Genomic DNA, 20455 nt, shown 5'->3' with positions numbered 1-20455 from the left:
ATTTCTTCCACATGGTCTTGTAAGCCACTCATTTGGCCATTTACAGGGACCATCCTCTTCTTTAATTTCCAGTAAAACTCCTCTTTTTATTTATTCCCATTTTATTTAGTTCCCTAGATCTTTTTGGTGCCAGACTTGAAAGTTTTTAGATTCTTATTTTTAATATTCTTACCTGAAGTTATTGTCTGTCTATTCTAGAAGCCCTACTTTGCTGGGCATCCAGTATGTCAGACCATCCTCTTTTCAGGAGCCTCCAGGGCCTCTCAGGGTTCTTGTTTTCCTTTGGAGCTCAGATCTGGGGGTTGAGAACTTAAAGCATTGACAGTTTCCCAAGTGGCAGAAGGAGAGGGACTCTCTACCCCAGGGGATTCACATGTGCACCAGCAGGTGCTTCTCTGTTCTCCTCACTTCTTACTAGACTCAGGACATGGTTCCTTTTGGAGTTCTTTGGGGCCAGAGGGATTAGGCATGCACTCATGGGAATGATGCTGCCTTTATCCCAGAGACCCCGGGCCCCGTGGGCTAGACTCTTCCTAGGATGGACTGTGTCTGATCTTCACCTTTGTGTGCTCTTCAGCTTATCTTGGGATGGTCCACCTAGTGTGTGTGGGAGATTGTTCAACCTCAGATTTCTCTTTGGGGATTCCCATCTCTCATGGGTCCCAGCAGACTTTTGGTTCAAAGAAGGAGATATATTAGGGTGTGGAGTGAAGGGGAATTGAAACATGTGCAGGTGACCATTTTCCTAGACTCTTCCATTTCTCTTTCTTTAGCACAGGGACAGCAAACTATAGCTTGGGAGTGTGTGTGTGGAAATGTCAAATCCTGTCTGCGGCCCTTTTTGTATGACCAGTGAGTTTTTGTATTTCGAAGGGATATACACATATATCCTTTTACACATACACCACATCTATCTATCTATCTATCTATCTATCTATCTATCTATCTATCTATCTATTATCTATCTATCTATCTATCTATCATCTATCTATCATTTGTGTATCTATCATCTCTATCATTATATATGACCCAAAAGTCTAAAGTATTTATTATCTGGTCCTTTACAGAGAGAGTTTGCTGAGCCAGCTTTAGCATACTTAAATGCCACTGGAGAAGAACCAGGAAAGAGGATGTAGGAGACTCAGGGGAGAGGGGAGATAATCAAAGGAGAAAGTCCTGTCAAAGAGACAAGAGGGGATGAGATCCAAAACACAGAGAGAGAGGTTAGCTTTAAATAGGGTAAAGGACCCTGTTTTTGTTGTGGAAGAATGAAGGGGGAGACAATTGACATCCATGAGGGAAGGAAGCAAGGATGGGTATGGATGTGAATGTATTTGTAAGAGATGTCAGGAAATCGAGGGACCTTTCATTGGTTGGTGTTTATTATCTCCATGAAGTATGAAGCAAAGTCTTGTACCTCATGTAAAGGGGAAACTCATCTGAGTTGAGGAAGGAAGTGAAAACAGAAACTTCCCATGAGGGAAAGTTTTGGGTAGCATGGAGGGTCTTGTTTCGATCAGAAAGGACACATTTTTAACCGCTCCAAGCTGAGTGATTCTGGGATGCCACTGCTTTGATGGAGGAGTAGAGGAGAAACATGGTTGGTTCATAAAGAAGGCTGCTTTGGGCTGCAAGTGACAGGTTACCTGACCCAAAGTGGCTTAAGAAGAGGGGTTTGTCCTACATAGGAAAAAGCCCAATGGTTGGTTCAGCAACTCAATAATGTCATAAAACTCAGATTATTCCCATCTCTCCACTCTTCCATCTTTTCTCCATGCATCACATTACTATAATAGCCCAAATTAGAAAGTCAGGGTCAGGTTAGCCTTATTATTTTTTTTTTATCAAGGAGAAAGAGTATTTTCCAGTAGATGTTTGTTATACCTCATTGGTTACAATTGGTACAAATGCCTATCTTTAACCAGTCTTTAGCAAATAAGAATAAGATCATTATAGTTAGTTAGGACCAGTGTTTCTCAACCTCAGCACTACTGACGTTTGGAGATGAATAATTCTTTGCTCCCTGTGTGTGGTCTGTGTTATGTACTGTAGGGTATTTAGCAGCATTCTGGGTCTCTGCCACTTAGGTGCCAGTTGAACTCCACCTTGCTCCAGTCGTGACAACCAAAAATGTCCCTGGGAGAGTAATCCTTTCCCCTCTCCCACCTCCAGCTGAATATCACTGTTAATAAGGATCATATTATAGTGATGATGGCCACTGAATAGACTATGCATACTGCCTGTCATCACTGCTGGACTGGGGTTTTCCCAGGTGGGGGTAGAGTCAGAATGAGAAAGCAAAGGTGTTGAAAGTATGGGAGAGAAGCATTTGACCTGGGTGGGGGCTGATCATCCTCAATAAGAAAGGTGATAAGCCAGATGGTTTGAGGGAGTGGATGAGTTTAAAGAACAAGTTTAGAATGAGTGAGAGAAAGAGCTTGAGAAGAGGCCTTCAAAGCAATCTCCTCATTTACAAAAAGTGTTTGCAGTGGTCATGATTTGGGTAACCAGGGATGAGCATTGATTGAACAAGAAAAATCCAATTCAAAATACATGTATTGAGAGCCATTATGCATAATAAACCCTTCAGGAATTACAGGTTAAACATTTCTTCTCCGAGAATAATGTGTATAGTGATTTCTTTTGTTTTCAGCTTCATTCTTCACAATGCCAACCAGATCCACGGATATGACTTTTTATGTGAAGTTGAATGCTCTAGTTTTAATGTTTTCTCTTCATGTGTTCTGGAAAGAACACAAAAGATGTTTAGATTAAAGTTGGATGTACAGATAACACAAAACAAACAACAAAACAGAGAGGAAGAGTAGGAGTGGGTTAAAGCCAGAGAGCTCATCCGGTAGGCAAGTATGGCATGATCACCTAGTGTTTTGGAATCCTAGGAGAGGCATGCCCTTAGTTTATCACGAGAAGACTTCTAAAAAAATTGAAGATGATGAATTATTTTTTTGAAAAAAAATTTGGACATAACATCCCCTTCAAGAACTTCAGGTCCCTTGATCTTGGTTTTTGTCTATGAAGAAAGGTTACTCTAAGCTTCACTAAGGTAGGGACTGTGTTGGTCTTGTTACTTTTTGTATGTCCATTACCTACCACAGTACCTGACAAATTGTAGAACTCAACAGATACTCTCTTTGCTCCCTACAAGTTACAGCTTGTTTAGAAGCCCCAAACTCCACTGGAGAACCAATATCTCCTGTAGCAAACCATGAGGTTAGGAGTTCCTGTGAGTCATCATATGCAGAAGTCCACAGCTATGCCTTCCTTCATAATACTGATGGTTCGTTTACAGAACTCCCTGTCCAGTCAAGTATGACTTTTCCCATCAGTGGTATTGCCTAGTTACACAACTGACTTTCCAATGCTAGCAAGTTTCTAGGGAACAGAGATAGAAAGTTAACCCAAGGACAAATTAGTTCATAGAAAGGGTTTTGTTAGCTTTTACTCATACCCTGTGCCTAGAAAAATAAAAGCTCAAGAGGTTCCTTTAATTAAAGCAAACATGTTTCTTAAAGGGAGCCAAGGTGTTTATATATATTAAAAATGTAAACATAAATATATAATATATATAATATATCATATAGTCTCTTTTTAAAGATATACTCATTGGATTATGACAATGTTAAATAATAATAATAATAATAACAACAATAACAACAACAACAACAAACCACTAGTTGGAGTGCTAGAAACTTTGGGAATTACCTTTGATTATCTACCAAACTTTTTGAAAGTCATGGGCAATGGTTAGCATCTTCCACAAGTTTATTTTTATAAAGAATGATTAAGCCTAATAGTCATAAAATTCTTTTCTGGTCACCTGACATACCCAGGACTTTTTTTTCCTGGTCACACTTTCTTCTTGGTCCTTTTGGAAAATTTTTCAATGAATTTTCCTTCCCTGCCTCAAATGAGGGACAGATGTTTCCTCAGTGACTTCAACATTTCTACTGTTGGAGAAAATCACATATTATCTCAACAAATGAAGAAGATGATGTATCAAATATTTCTAAATTTTGTTTAGTTAAAAAATAACTTATTCTATGTTTTTTTGGCTAGCAGATGTAACAGGTATACACATGGGAAGCATAAAACCAAGTGAGACTGAAAGAATTTTTATAGATTATGAGCTTTGAGTCCATCTTGCTTGTCTAGTGACTTCTTACAAGTACATCCTCGTATTTCTTGAAAAGAGGAAATAAGGGACAGCTATGGAGAGGAGTCTCGGATAGTGCTAGAAACTCATTCTTTGGTGCACTGAGCCTGAGTTAGTGCACTGGAAGAACAGACAAATCCCCACAACCAAGTTCCAGGGAGGTTCCCTTTCTAAAAGGACCATCTCTTCTCCTAGGAAGGTCTCGCTATTCTGTGCATCCCTGAGCTATAGTTATATTGAACAGCTGGGCTGGAGTTCCTCCCCTGAAGTCCTTCCCATGGTATCTATCAGCTCGACTAGGCTCATGCCCACCCTCTGTGGGATAGTGAAGTTTCAGATGATGACCACTGTGTATCTAAGATTGTATCTCCTCCTAGAGAAGTCTACTTTAGATGGTAGTGGTGTTGACGGTATGTCTTACCCATACTTCTTTGAATGACAAGAACAGATATTGAAGCCAGCTTAAGCACAGTGAGTGAGCAGGGTCACCAGGAACAATACAGTGAGAATGAGAAATGCTAACCAGGTCATCAAAAAAAAAAACAAACAAAAAAACAACCCAACACTTACCCAAACCTTCTAGGAAGGGAAACTTGTGGTAAGACAAGGAGAGGAAGTTTGGAGTGACAAGAAGTGAAACATTAGAACAAATCACAAGTCCTCTTACCTAACTGGGTTTAGAGTAAGCGCCAAACTTGCTGGAAAGTGTAAAAGTTTCAGACTCAGATTTAGGTTTCATGATGTTTCCAAACCATTTCCGAACCTGGAACATTACAGGAAATACCAGGATGGTTTTTGTTAATATTGGAGAAGAAAAAAGGCAGAGTTGGGAAGAGTAAAATGACATTATGAAAAAAAAACTTTTCCTGCAAAATTTAGTTTATACATACAATAAAATGTTAGCCAGCCTTCAAAAGGAATGAAATACTGACACATGCTACAGCATGGATGAACCTTGAAGATATAATGATGAGTGAAATAAGGCCATCACAAAGGACAAATACAGTATGATGCCACATATATGAAACCCTTGTCATAGTCTAACTAGTTGAGACGGAAAATAGAGTGGTGGTCGCCAGAGGCTTGGCAGGGAAGAATGAGGTGTTACTGTTTAGTGGGGATAGAGCTTCAGTTTGAGATGATCCAAAAGCTCTCGAGCAGGATGGCGGTGGTGTCTGTACACAGTGTGAAGGTGCTAAGTGCCGCCAACTTGGACACTGAAATGTGGCGAAGTGGTAAATTTCATGTTATGTATATTTTACCATCATAGTATTTTGCATATCACAGAATACATCTTTGTTGTAGAAAACTTATAAAATATGCTTATGCAGAGAAAGAAAATAGAAGTCACACATAATTCTTCAATCTAATGAAAGACAACTGATGTTTTGGTGGTATCTTTCCATGTGACTTGGTTTGGGGTTCCTCAGAAGCAGACTCCGAGACAGGGTTTGAATACAAAGCGTTCATTTTAGGGGTGACCTCGTGAAACACTAGTGGATCTGTGGGGAAGTGAGATAGGGGAGGGAAGGCAGCCAGTAAAAAGTACCTAATCCTTTCCACTGAGTTTTCATTTGGACGACTGGGGCTCAGTCTCATTGAGGAGCTCTGAGAAACAGCATAGGAAACACCTCAGAGTTACCTCACCTTGAGGTCAAGAGATCTGGGACATTTACCCACCAGCTCCCACCAGTCATTAGTTGATGGCTGCTGCCATTACTGTCTGGAACCACCAGCTTGTCCCAGCTTGTGCATGGGCCAGGCATGTCCTGTGGGCAGTAAGAAGCCCACAGGCATAGAGTCACAGGTATTAGCAATAAGCAACCCTGGGCATGTAGAGATGAATGCCTAAGGGACACGAGTGGGCCATGAACAGTATCTGCCGCACTAAGGTTTCCAGCTTTGGTGCTATTGACATCTTGGGTTGGGTCATCCTTTGTGATGAGGGCTGTCCTGTGCACTGAAGGATGTTGAACAACATCCTTGGCCTCCACCTACTAGATGCCAGTAGCATCTCTCTCGCCAGTTGTGACAATCAAAAATGTCTCTAGTCATTGCCAAATATGCCCCCTGGGGGGATTGCTTGAGAACCATTGTGCTTTGCCATATACCCTTATCCACCAGCAACAGAAACAATAAATGTTTATACATATTATATAAACAAAATGCAACCCTTCTGGAGCACCATTTTGAAACTTGCTTTTTTCCTAATACAGTTTGGATATCTTTCCAGTCTGAAACTATTCTTGTGCCTGAACAAAATTTAACATTGGATTGTTTCAAGCCTAATCTGGCCTTTGCTCTCCAGGAAGTGTTGGCGCTGTCAGTTCGACTTCTTCCTCTCCCTCATTCACTGAGGAAATGTTCTTCCTTTCTTAGTTTGGTTCTTTGGGCACCTGAATGCAGAGTGAGGAAGAAAGGGAGGGAGGGTGGGAGGAAGACAGAAAGAGGAGGAGGAGGAGGAGGAGGAGGAGAATAGTACTAGTAACAGGAAAGAGAGTGTGTCAGTCAGGATATGTTTTGCTACAGTAGCAATGTCAAAATCTTAGTGGTTGAACCCAATTAAGGGATACGTGGGCTATGTGTCTTCCTCCTGGTGTTTGAGAAGAACTTATATAAATAAAGATCTTGAGGGATATTGTATTTCTTCTGGTTGCTGAACTATGTTCATTTGGCCATTGTCCCTCTTGACCTGGACCATGTGGACCCCAGCTTCATTGTGGGTTCAGTCTTTTCAACATATTTCACAATTGCATAGTATCCTGTCCTACAGAGGTAGTATAATTTAACTAAATCTGGGTAGAAGTATGTCAACATAGTTTGAAAGTATATAGTAGGGTTTCATCACGTCCGAGGCTCAGTTCGGGAGACAATGTGCAGTCCAAATTATCCCTGCATGCCCCTCAGTAAGGTGACATCTTATGAGCTTATCTCAGCAAGCCCAAAGCAGCCAGTATTTCTGGAGTGATGGACTCACACCACTGTTTCTTTGGTTCAGCTGTAGACACATGAACTGGCTTGTGTTTAGTAGTCATACTGAATATAAAATGTATACCTTGAAAAACTGGAAGCCTGCACTATGAGATGCCTTAGGGACTGAAATGAACTGAGGGAAGAGTACACATAATTCTTTTGCATTGTGCCCACTCAGGTGCATACACCTACCAAGAAGAGTTGCCTATAGTTTTCTTTGACCATATGTGTAAGCCACAGTGGCTTATAATTGGGAGGGAGGAATGAATGGATAGAAGGGTGGAGTGTGAATGGATGATGTAATAAAGTATAGCCCAGTCTTAGTCTAGGTAAGTGGTACACAACAGACCTTTGAATAATATTATTTCATTCAGTGTTGTTTTGTTATAATGTTGATGAGATGCTGTAAGAATTTAACTTATGATAAAACTAGTTTCATTCTACATCATTTTGCTTAAAGTTGCAGAACGTATTGACAATATTAAGTGAGGACTTACTATATAGGTATTTGCTGCATAATTCTTTCAACATTTTTGTATGTTTGAAAATGTTCATAATAAAATGTTTGTGGGGGAGAGGTGAGGTACATGCAGACAAGTGTAACTGAAAAACAATAAAATAATTTAAAAAATGTTGGAAAATTTAGCTTGTTATGAAGTTATGCTTATTGTGCTTATTAAAACATGTTAGTATGGGGACTATACTACCACATGGAAATGAGTTTAATAATTTATGTGTTTAAATAGGGTGGTAGATTGCATTATTGATCTTAATTATTAATTCCCCTGAAGTACTATTCACCCTGTCTTAGCTGCATGGTGGGCAGTGGGTTCTTCTCCTTTGACTTTGAACTTGGGCATGTGACCTTCTTTGGCTAGTGCGATATCAGTGCAGGTGATGCAGGCAGAATGACAAGGCTTGAAATGGCCTTGTCCAGTAAGGTTTGTCTTCTTGTGATATTGTCATTGTCACGAGAAGAACTTATGTCGGAAAACTGCTCCTTTTCTTTCAAGCTTTGAAATGAGTCACAAAGAACAGACCTGAATATACCTGCCTTGCACAGCAAAGCCAAGCTAAGCTCAGCTGAAATCAGCTGGACTCCAACCAACCTGCAGTCTTGAGAATGAGAAAAGAAAATATTTGTGTTTAAGCCACTGAGATTTTTGAGGTTCTTTGTTACACAGAAATAGCTGACTATTACATATAGAAAAGCTGAGGAAAACCATGCTTTTTCTTGATGTAGTAATTATTGAATTTGTGAAAGCCATTAATAAATTGACATATTTTGCCCTGGCCAGGTAGTTCAGTTGGTTAAAATGTGGTACCATTACTCCAAGGTTGTGGGTTTGATCTCTGGTCAGGGCACACACAAGAAGCAACCAATGAATGCATGAATAAGTTGAAAAGCAAATTAATACTTTTCTCTCTTTCCTTTCCTCTCTCTCTCTAAATTCAATAAATAAAAACAATTAAAAAATAAATTGACGTCTCACAATGGCATCATCTCAAAGTAGGGGAAACACAGGTTGTATTTACACATTGTTCATAAGTTCATAATGAAAATTTAGAAAACATGGATGTAAATGTTCATGAGACTACATACCTGCAAATTTTTCTAACTTAAAACAACAAAGACACTAACTTTAGTTGGGTTCTGATAATCCACTAAGAGGGAAGGGGGAAGAGGGATAATGGGGTAAAATAGGGGAAGGGTCATTAAGGAACATATGTATGAAGGACACATGGACAAAGCCAAAGGGGGTAGAACTGAGGGTGGGGCAAGGGGGAATAGTGGAAGGAAAATGGAGACAACTACTTGAATAACAATTAAAAAAAAAACAATAAAGAAAGGGGTAAAAGTTTACCTGCTGGCTGAGGATGCAGTAGACCAGGAAAAGGAAGACACCCTGAAGGCCATTGATGATGGTGAAGAGATAGGCCATGACCCGGGCAGCTGGACCCAGCTGCAGGACTCCCAGGCACCACGTGCAGCCCAGGATGAAGAGCTGAGCTGTCGCTTTCAGCGTCAGCATCCTGAGGGGAATAAAAAGCAAAAATGTGTAAAAGCTAAGAATGGATGTGGGCGTTCCTGTGGTGTAGTTCTTGCTGGTGAAGACTCTGGAGCTAGACTGCCTTGTTTTAAATCCAAGGCAGCACTAAACCACTGTGTGACATTGGGCAAGCTACTCTGCCTTTCTGGAATGCAGGTCCCTCGTCTTTGTAATAGTCCTATTTCATAGACTGCTGCAAAAACTAAATGAGACTTTAACATATGTATTTAGGGCAGTATACAGAACAAAATCAGTACCAAGTATATGGAAAACATTCTAAAACCAGGGGCTCTTTACCTTTCTTTTTTATAGATGGGGGGTCATATTCTTTATTATTCAAACAGGGAAGCTTTTGAGATAAAAAAGTGTGCTATTAATAGTTACAGTAGGTCAACAGGCATTAACTGGGACTGTGCCAGGCAAACTGAAATATAAGGTCACTATCTATCTATCTATCTATCTATCTATACACATTTATGCTCAATTTTAAATCATAATGTTTTATGTGAGAAAAGCTGGTTGAGGACTAATTTGTGTAGTGTGTTGTCTGTTGAATGTGTGCATGTCTGTTCTATAGAAATGCACAGAAAAAGCTCTGGGGAAAATATCATATATTATATCATACTTGTCAAAAGTGTATTAACTCCAGCTTTCTTGGGAAGTAGAAGTAGCAGGAAAAGGGGGAGTTATCCATTTTCACTTTATATATATTTTTTAAATGTGAAAAAATTTAACATGCTATTTTGTCATTAAATGAAAACAGTAAATTATGTGTTCTAATTAAAATGGATACCACAAAATAAAAGAATTCTCATAGTCCTCAATATTTTAAAATAGGCAGTATTATACAAAATAGTTTAATTGAAATCTTTTACAATGCATTATGCACAACTCTTAGATATACATTTAAATTTGTTGTAGTTAGCCAAATTTGTCTCTCTGTGTGGGGTGAATGCAGTTTTGTTGGGGCATCCTTCAGAAGTGCAACTCTTAGAGTTTCTATAGAATTTAAGCTTTCAGTGACTGATGGATTAACAAACTTAAGTGGGTTGTTTTTGATTAAAAAGAGTACTCCTGTGTGTGTATTGTGTTGTGTGGTGGAAACTGCTGTTTTTTTTTTCCATTCTCCTCTTCTTCCTTTTAGGTTTATATCTCTTCCTATTTTGAGTTTTTTCAAGAACATATGGCTACCTAATTAGAGGCTACATTTCCCAGCCTTCCTTGAAGCTAGGTATCGCCATGTGACTAAGGTGTAGGCAGTAAGATAAGAGCAAATGTGGACCATACAACCTCCTTCCCATGGATGGGAAACTGACAAAGACAACACCCTAGGGAATGGCAGAGAAACCAAATAGAAAGAACCTGAGTCTCTGGGTGACTTTGTGGAGCAGAGCCTTCCCACTCGTCCTGGACCACTCACTACTGCTGGACTGTGACATGAGAGTAACATAAACTCCTATTTCTCTCCTTTTTAGTGGGGCCTTTTTGTCTCAGCATCTTAGTCTACACTCTGGTTAATACAGACGTTGGGAGGTGACAGTGGCCTTGCTAGTCCCCAGAGCCTGGTTGCAGGGTGTATGTGTGTGTAGACATGTAAGAAGGACAAGAAGGGGTTAAGTAGAGGCAGAGGGCATCAGAAGTATCATTTGTTCCATCTTACCTTATATTTCGGATGGTTGACACTTCACTGTTGATGGAGGAGAGTTTTTTCTTCAAAATGCAAAGGACCAAGAGAAAAAATACTAAATTCACCTGCAGGAATGATGCAGACCAGCAAGAATGCAAATTAAAATAATGTAATGTGTTCATTATAAATTGCACACAACTCCTACTTTTCTGCACATGGGACTGAATTTGTAGCAGGTGGAAACCATGCAATAGAGACACTGCATGTCCCTTATATGGACACTGGAGCCACATACTCACTGGAGCCATTAACTCACACAGATAATGGCACAGACAGGGCCAAGGAAACCCCAGATGAATCCTTGCTTCAGGTGGAGCCAGCAGCTGAGAAAAATGGGAAAAGGAACACAAAGAGAGATCAGAGAGAGCACGTGAAATGAACATCAAGTGACACCTTTCCCCAAGAGAAAAGTTTTCCATCATCTTCTGAAAACGTCAGCTGATGGCAATGAAAATTTTGATTGTTCACTACCATGTGTTAATGCTACATTAAACATTTTATAAGCACAGTCCTGTTGAATTTTCACACCAGCATTATGAGGGTGGGACACTGGGGATAATCATTATCTTCATTTTGCTAAAGAGGAATCTGAGACTTGAGAAGTCTGAATTATGGGAGGGCTGATACCTAACCACAAAACTCCTTCCTTTCAGACTCTTCCAAGCTCTTACTGACATCTTTCCCTGCTTCTTTGGGGGAAAGGTCAGTGGTCGTATACTCAAGAAAAAGCAAAGTGCATTTGCTATGGGGATCTCAGTCACTATCATCAATGCTGCCCCCAAACTCAGAGTGAGAGCCCAGCTCACCGATCAGGTGTTCCATAAAGATGAGGCCTGGATGCTGCAGAAATGGCCACAATGACAGCTGGGACTCCATAGCCGACTGGGAACATGAGCCACTTCATGAATCTGTTCATGCTGGAGTAGTTGACCACTGCCAGGTTGCGTGCAGTGAGGAAGAGGTGTAGGCCTTCCAGCAGCATCCAGGTGAAGGAGGCCAGGTAGAGGTAGTGTAAGGCACCAGCGATGATGGCGCACAGCACCTGGGGGAGAAGCAAGTGTCACCAGGTGGGATACTTAAGGTGGAGTGTGACCCCAAGACCTCTCCTTTATATTAGCATTGAGTTCAGAGCACATTACATTAAACCAAGGTCATCAAACATAAAAGTGTTTGGTAATCAATGTCAGTCCTGCCCACCTTGGCACCATCCTTCCAACCTTTCCTAGAACCCAAGAGCATTTTATTAAGGGGTCCAATGCAGCATGGCCCCATGAACTCCGCATCCCCCAGGCAGGACAAGGGTCATTTGGGACAGTGTCAGTACCTTGTGCTCAGTTCTGTCGATGGCAGTGAGGAAGAGCAGGTGGGCCAGGAAGAGGCAGATGCAGAGCTGCAGGTGGAGGGAAGTGCTGGTGTTCTGGATGGCTTTGCACAGCAGGAAGGTGAGGGCCGCCAGGAGGAGGCAAAGCAGAGAGAGGCTCAGCATCACGTAGGTGATCACATCTAGGATGGGATCCTCCTCCTGAGACCCAGCAAAGAGGAGATCTTAGTCGCACTTTTCTGCTCTGGGATATGGTTTCTCCCCTTTGGAATAGGGCATCCTAAACACAGGCATAAAGTCTGATAGTGTGAGAGGTGTCTGTAAGACTAAGGTTTTTCTCCCAGCTTTACTTAAGTATACCTAATATACAAAATATTGCACACATTTTGTGCAATACACGAGTGCACACATTTTGACAAGTTTAGAAATAGGCATATATCCAGGCTATCATCCCCACCATCAAAGTAATGAACATAACCATCACCTCCAAAAGATTTCTTGTGTCCCCTTGCTTTTAAAAAAGTTATGGTAAGAACACAACATGAGATCCACCTTCTTAGCAAGTTTTTAAGCACACAAACTCCTATCGTGAACTATAGGCTACATGTTGCACAGCAGAATTCAAGTTGAAATGAATGGGAATGTCAGACTCAGTCTTGCACCCAAAGAGACACAAGAAGTCCTCTGTAGCAGAGACTATTAACTTCTTTGCACTCACCTCTATCTGCCTTTTGGCTGCTTTCTGTGAAGCCCAGTGACTCTGCCTGAGGGTGTTTCCCCTGTCATAAGAGTGTGCTTGGACATGCTGGAGCAGATCACACGTGCCAGGGTGTAACACCCCTGGAAGGAACTCTCAAACAATAATAGTTGGGAATTGGCAGATACACACCCCAGCTCACTCCACCTCTGATGGAAGGCTCTGAGGAGCCTGTTCTATGATATCTCCCAGAAGTACCCAATGGGATCAAGCCTCAGTTGTCCATGGGGATAACTTTCTCTTTGGTGCATCTTTTCCTGGCTGTCTTCTCTTCCCTGGCTCACTTCCCTACTGTCCTACTGAGGTCTCCTGGCTTCACCTCTCATAGAAACTACTTGCCCTCAAATTCTTGCCTCAAGATCTGCTGGTGGGAGGCCCCAAACTAAGATACCATATCTAATTCAGCTCTTGGGGACTCATTTCATTAAAGACAGGGACCAGGGATCAGATGAGCCATACAGACTTAGCTGGACTCATTAATGGGAAATGATACTCACCATCCCTTATAATTATGTGGGGATTTTCATTTTTGATGTCACTTCATAGAACTTTTTAATCCTTTGCTTTTTCTACCTTAAAATTGTGAAATGTAACACATATACAGATAAAAGCATAAAAGTCAATCTATCATATGATTAATAATTATTAAGTGAATAGCGATCGTGTGCTAACCTGTGGACATTATCCCAGATGCTCTTCCTAATTGCAAACCACCTTCTCCCCTGGGAGTAGCCATGGTCCTTTTATGATAAGTTTTACCATCTCTGATTCAACAACCCCCGAGAACATAACTTAATTGTGCCTGTTTTTCAGCTTTATAATGATGGAATAATACTCTTCTCCACAATGGCACTCAGAAACCTGTGGTAACAGAGGCCCCACCATCCGGAGTGTGTTGTTTCCTCATCACCCTGGAGTGTTCCACATGGAATTTGTCTATGCTTCATCCCAGCAAAGTAGCATTGCTTTTAACAGCCCATGACAAGAAACAACCTAGATACTCATTAACTGTAGAATGGATAAGTAAATTGTAGTAGAGTCATGCAAGGGAATATTACACGTATATATCAACAAAAACTAAGGCTATGCCCAACTCAGATGAACTCCATAAGTGTAACAATGAATAAAATAAGTATTTTATGTTTTTAAACCAATCTTAGCTTCCCCACTGCCCTGTGTAACAGGAGAGGTTGGAGATTTCCACCAAGTGTTGTTCTTGGGGTACCACTTCCATCCCTGAGAAGAGGAGAAAGAGGTAGGACTTCTTGGGTGACATCACCCAGCCCATGTCATCAGTAAGCTCTCTGACTCCACCTCTAGGATATGTGTCTGTCTGACTGTCTCCCACAACCTCGGCTGCTGCCACCTGAACCCTGACCACCATGTTGTTTCTGTGAAACCACCCCCTTTTTTAAATTCTCACCTGAGGACATGCTTATTGATTTTAGAGAGAGGGGAAGAGAGGGATAGAAACATCATGTGAGAGAGAAACATGGATTGGGTTGCCTCTTGCATGTGGCCTGACTGGGGACTGAACCTGCAACCCAGGCATGTGCTCTGGCTGGGAATCAAACCCACAACCGTTTGGTTTACAGGACGATGCTCCAACCAGCTGAGCCATTCAGGCCAGGTCTGTGAGTCCACTCTTGACCACTGTTCATTCTTGACTTGAGAGCCAGAGGGATCTTCTAATGACATAAATATGCAGCATTTGTGATAGAAACCTTCCATTGCCTTCCCATTGCAATTCAAATGAAACCTAAATTCCTGGCATTCGAGGTCTGGCACATTTCTCTGAACTCCATCTCTGTGACTGGCTCCCTTCCCACTCCTCTCATTTACTCTGTTCCAGCCACGTTTTTCTTGGAACACGCCAACTTTCTTTTCTTTTCACTCTTCAGGGTCTTTATGTATACTTGTGTTTCCAAGTAATATAAAATTCACCACTTTACACCACTTTACAGTGTACAGTTCAGAGGCATTTAGCACATTTGGTGTTGTCAGTACCTCTGTGCAGCTCCAAAATGTTTTCCTCACCTCTAAGATAAAACCCCATGCCCACTAAGCAGTTACCACCATGCATTCCTCCCCTTGACCCTTTGCAACCACCAGTTTGCTTTCTATCTCTCTAGATTTGCCTCTTCTGGATATTTCATGTCAGTGGAATCACACAATATGTAATGCTTTGTGTCTGGCTTCTCTCACTCAATGAATGTTTTTTAGGTTTATCTGCATCGCAGCACTACCGACTCTTAATATTCAGATTTCAGCTCACATATTCAATCCTCCTTCGACCATCCTATTGAACATGGCACGCCTCTGCAGTCACTCCAGTCTCTCACTCATTTTCCTGTTCTTTACAGCGCTTATTGCCACCTAGTAGGAGTTCAAAAAGGTTAAACCAGAGGAATTGAATGTTCCCATCCTACCTGGCTGGTGAGGGCCATGAGGACAGCGAAACTGGACAAGTGAGTGCAGTTGCACGTAGTGTGACTCTTGTTCACGTGGTCCAGCGTGCAGCCATCCCTGGACCAGTGGCCGCCCTCATCCGTGCTTTTCCAGAACACGCACGTGACGTTTTGGCTCAGGAGCCTCATCTGAAAACAGAAAGGGCTCGTTGTGTTTTTGCTTAGGAAAAGCAGCCCTCAGAATGTCAGTCTTCACCAGGGTGGGGAATGAGAGCCAAGGCTGAGAAGTGACTCCAGTGATTTCTCTTTCAGGTGAAGGGGACAGCCACCAGGACACCTGTCCCCATAGCCCTGCCTCTACTGGGATTTTGTAAAACAAAAATAATGTAATTTCTCTCCATGGAAGCCAGAATTTTACAAGATGTTATGGGTTTTATGACTTTGTCGCCTACCATGAGAGTCAGATAAGAAGACAATGTAAGGCTCACATAGTTTTCTCCCAAATAGTCTCCAAGCCAGATTTCTCTGGTTCCCCCAACTCCACCCACCACCACCAGGAAAACCCCCAAACAAACCTAAAACCAACCAGAAAACAAATTTCCCTGTTTTTTCTACACCAGTTCTATCCCTGACAACAACACAATAATTGCTCATGCAACGTGAGGGTTGGAACAGGAAAGAAACAACACTGGGAAACAGAGAATAAAATCAGCCTCCCACCTGTTCTCTTTGACCCAAGGGCTTTAGAGCAACAGTTCATGCAGGCAAGGGCATGAGTGACATGCTTTCCTGTCTGGGGCCTGGCTCTCCTTTGATGAGCCACTGGGCCATTCCCAGATTTCTTGCTCCACTTTCTCTGCACCATGCCATACATCAGAAATTTCATACCTAGATTTTATGCATCAGCTAGAGAAAACCTACATTTCCCCGCCTTCCTCCTTTAATTCTTAAATTTATATTTTAAAATTAGATTAATTTTTCAGCTTTATTCAGACATAATTGACGTACAACATTGGGCAAATTTCAGGTGTAAAATGTAATGATTTAATGTGTGTGTGTGTGTATATATACATATATACACACACACACACAATGAAATGATTACCATAATAAGTTTAGTTAGTATCCATCACCTCACAGAGCTACAATTTTTATTCTGTGGGAAGAGCTTTTAAAATCTACTCCTCTAGCATCTCACAGAGACACAGTGCAGGTTGCATGTGCAGCCCCAGAGCATGTTCTCCATGTGGCGGGAAGTTCATACCCTCTGATTTCCCTCACCTGCGTCCCTCACCCCCCCCCCCCCCCGCCCCTGACAGCCACCATCTGGTCTCTGCTTCTTGAATTTGGCTTTTTCAGATTCCACATTGAGTGAGATTATGCAGTGTTTCTCTTCCTCTGCCTACTTAGGTCACATGGCATAATGCCCTCAAGGTCCAGCCATGTTGTCGCAAACAACAAGATTTCATTTGATTCTTATTTTCTTAACAGAACTGAAAGAAAAAGGAGCAAACAAATTTTACTACATCTGTGCGTGGCTATTGCCCCTCCTGTCTTTAAGAGGTTGGACAGAGAATGGGAAAAGGCAACAGATTAAAGAAAACTTTTTTACTGATGAGTTATGTGATCTTAATAATACCAGCCTTCTTTGCAGAAATGAATATTATGTCTCAGTTCAAATTTCATAGCTTCAGCTAAAATAATTCCATGCATTAGAATAATGCTGCTCCAGAAAAATAGTATGTGAGCCACATACTATTTTTGTAATTTGTAATTTGAAATTTTCTACTAGCCACATTCAAAAAAGGTAAAAATAAACAAGTCAAATTAATGTTAATGATATATTTCATTTAACTCACTATATTTAAAATAGCATGTTTCACTTTATAGATTTAATCTGTTACATAATAGACTAAAAATTTAATTCAGATATCAGGTAAAATACTGTAAATATTCTTTTGGTGTGCCTAATATGTTGTGCCCCTGCAGAGCATACACATGTCTGGTAAAGACATAATTCTGGGCTTTGGCCGGAAGCTCAGTTGGTTAGAACATTGTCCCCATAGGTCAAGGTTGCAGACTCAGTCCCCAGTCAGGGCACATACAAAAATCAACCAATGAATGCATAAATATGTGGAACAACAAACCGATATTTCTCTCTTTCTCCCTCTTCTTTTCTCTCTAAAAAATATCAGTAAGTCAGCCCTGGCTGGTGGCACAAGGGTCGCTGGTTTGATTCCCAGTCTAGGGCACATGCCTGAGTTGTGGGGCTTGCAAGAGGCAACCGAACACTGGTATTTCTCTCCCTTTTTCCCTCCCTTTTCCTCTCTAAAAATAAAGAAAATTGGGTCGATCTACAGAGGAACTGAGCAAACAGCCAACAGTACCCCAGCATTTATGAAAATAAGAGACCAGAAATTGTAGCGGACACTGAAAAACCAGACGGTAAGGAGACTACTCCAGGACCAGCATGGAGATGCAGCTGTAGCACCAGGCCCAGCACTCCGCGCCCAGCGCTGGGTCTACCACAGACTCTTTGGGAGCTGCGGGCCTGCCACAGAGTCCCTGGAGAGAGCTGGGTCAACTGATCCCTCCCTCCCTGGCCAAGCAGGGTTTGAGCAGCACCAGGAGAGACCTTGTTATTTGAAGTTGCAGAGAGGGGAATAAGAACAAAGAGGAAAACACACAATGTTGGATCACCTGCGGAGACTGTGGTCACAGGCTTGGGAGAGTTGAGAGCCCTGCAGTAAGGATCACTGACCTGGATAACCACTGGTCTGGCTGAAGAATTGGGATGCACTGAGTGGAAGGCTTGAGTAGGAGGAATTTCTCAAAAAGTCAAACTGTTTGGGGGATTCTCCTGTGACAGCCACTTGGCTTACTCCCAACCAAGTTGGGCAGCAATCCTGAGGTTGCGCCAGAGTCCCTGCGTTTCCCCATAGCACTGGGAAGGGTTCCTGCCCAAGCCTGAGGGATCCAGGCAGCCTGGCCAGCGCGTGTATCCACCCATACCCCAGCCCACGATGATGACCCCCAGAAAAAGAGCTCTCTAAAGATGACCTGAATCCCCCGCCTGGGGCACTAGGGAGAGGCGCCAGACTAGCTCTTGGGAGAGTGCTTGCAAGACTGGCTGAGTACACAAGAAACCACACCAATTGCCCCTCAGCCTGCTGCAGCCAGGAAGACCAGAAAATCTGGCTTGGCCAGCTTGAAACCAACAAGAGGTGTTTTTTTAAAAAGTTTAATTAAAAAAAATTTTATTATTGTTTATCTTTCAATGCCTTTTTCTTCTCTTTCCTTTTTTCTTGTTTTATTCCTCCTTCCTTTCTTTCCAATTTTATCTCTTCTTCCTCACTTCTCCTGCCTTTTTTCCTTTTTTAAAAAAATACCCACAAGTGAGACAAAAAACTTGGACCCATGAAAGGACCAGAGTCGGACCCAAAGAGGAGGCATCCCAACAGTTGAGACAATGAGACAAATTTCACTTTGCTATTGCAGAGAAACTACAAGCTACTGCATATTTGTATTATTATTTTTCATTATGCTTACATCTTTTATTTTAATAGTATTTTTGCACTCCTTTTATAGTCTTCTAAGCTTGGCTCATTATATTGTATCATTTGACAGGTTTCCCCTGTTCTCTCTTCCAAAGTGTATTGCTAATTCACTATCCTTTTTTAAAAAAATATTTTATTGATTATGCCATTACAGTTGTTCTATTTTCCTCCTTCATTCCTCTCTACCCTGCACACCCCCTCCTCCACCATTGCCCCCCTTTAGTTTATGACCACATGTCTCAAGTTCTTTAGATTCTATATTTCCCATATTATTCTTGCCCTCCCCCTATCTATTTTCTACCTACTGTCTATGCTACTTATTTTCTATACTTTCTCCCCCCTTCTCCCACTCCCCTGTTGCTTACCCTTCATGAGATCTTCATTTCTATGATTCTGCTCCTGATATAGCTGTCCTTTTAGTTTGCTATTAGGTGTGGTTCTTAATAACTGTGAGTTTGCTGTCCTTTCACTGTTCATATTTTTTTATCTTCTTTTTCTTAGATAAGTCCCTTTAACATTTCATATAATAAGGGCTTGTGATGATGAACTCCTTGAATTTGATCTTATCTGAGAAGCACTTTATCTGCCCTTCCATTCTAAATGAAAGCTTTGCTGGATAGAGCAATCTTGGTTGTAGGTCTTTGGATTTCATGATTTGGAATACTTCTTTCCAGCCCTTTCTTGCCTGTAAGGTCTCTTTTGAGAAATCAGCTGACAGTCTGATGGGAACTCCTTTGTAGGTGACTGTCCCCTTATCTCTTGCTGCTTCTAGGATTCTCTCCTTCATTTTCATCTTGGCTAATGTAATTCTGATGTGCCTTGGTGTGTTTCTTCTTGGGTCCAACTTCTTTGGTACTCTCTGAGCTTCCTGGATTTCCTGGAAGTCTATTGCCTTTGCCAGATTGGGGAAGTTCTCCTTTGTTATTTGTTCCAATAAGTTTCCACTCGTGGCTGTTCCTCTTTCCCTTCTGGTACCCCTATAATTCGGATGCTGGAACTTTTCAAGATGTCCTGAAGGTTCCTAAGTCTCTCCTCATTTTTTTGAATTCTTGTTTCTTCATCCTTTTCTGTTTGGTAATTTTTTCCTTCTTTCTGGTCCACTCCTTTGATCTGAGTCCCAGTTTCCTTTCCATTACTATTGGTTTCCTGTGCATTTTCCTTCATTTCAACTAGTTTAGCCTTCATATGTTCCTCTAATTTGTGACTAAAATCAACAAATTCTGTGAGAATCCTGATCACCAGTGTTTTGAACTGTGCATCTGAAAGTTTGGCTATTTCTTGGTCACTTAGATTTATTGGCTCTGGGCTCTGAGTTCTTCTTGAGCCATGTTTTGGTCTGTTCGCACCTGTTACGTATGAGGGGTGAAGCCTTAGGTGTTCACCAGGGCGGGGCCACCCAGGTTGCTGGTTTGTGATGCTATATGTGGGGGCGGGGTCAGAGAGGGACAATGGTAGTCCCCTCTGCCACTTCATGCTGCTGGGGCCAGCGCGGTCCGTCTCACTGCTTGCTCCTTCACTGGTTTATCT

The 20455-nt window shown here is 41.7% G+C and overlaps 1 protein-coding gene across 1 annotated transcript in view; it reads right to left on the bottom strand.

Annotated features, from left to right (window-relative positions):
* Positions 1 to 2538: 2538 nt before the first annotated feature.
* Positions 2539 to 20455, bottom strand: part of ADGRE3 (adhesion G protein-coupled receptor E3) — a 66305-nt gene continuing 48388 nt past the window's right edge. The window contains exons 9-16 of the mRNA XM_037145846.2: positions 15393 to 15560; positions 12210 to 12407; positions 11692 to 11927; positions 11142 to 11208; positions 10859 to 10950; positions 9013 to 9181; positions 4842 to 4937; positions 2539 to 2744 (exon numbers count right to left, since the gene is read on the bottom strand). Coding sequence (XP_037001741.2) covers positions 4842 to 4937; positions 9013 to 9181; positions 10859 to 10950; positions 11142 to 11208; positions 11692 to 11927; positions 12210 to 12407; positions 15393 to 15560 — 1026 coding nt within the window. The 3' untranslated portion in view covers positions 2539 to 2744. The remainder of the gene's footprint in view (positions 2745 to 4841; positions 4938 to 9012; positions 9182 to 10858; positions 10951 to 11141; positions 11209 to 11691; positions 11928 to 12209; positions 12408 to 15392; positions 15561 to 20455) is intronic.

This window comes from Artibeus jamaicensis, unplaced genomic scaffold (assembly GCF_021234435.1).
Source record: "Artibeus jamaicensis isolate MK-2021 breed Jamaican fruit bat unplaced genomic scaffold, CSHL_Jam_final contig_3290, whole genome shotgun sequence".
NCBI lineage: Eukaryota > Metazoa > Chordata > Mammalia > Chiroptera > Phyllostomidae > Artibeus > Artibeus jamaicensis.
This window is presented reverse-complemented; position numbering and strand designations above follow the sequence as displayed.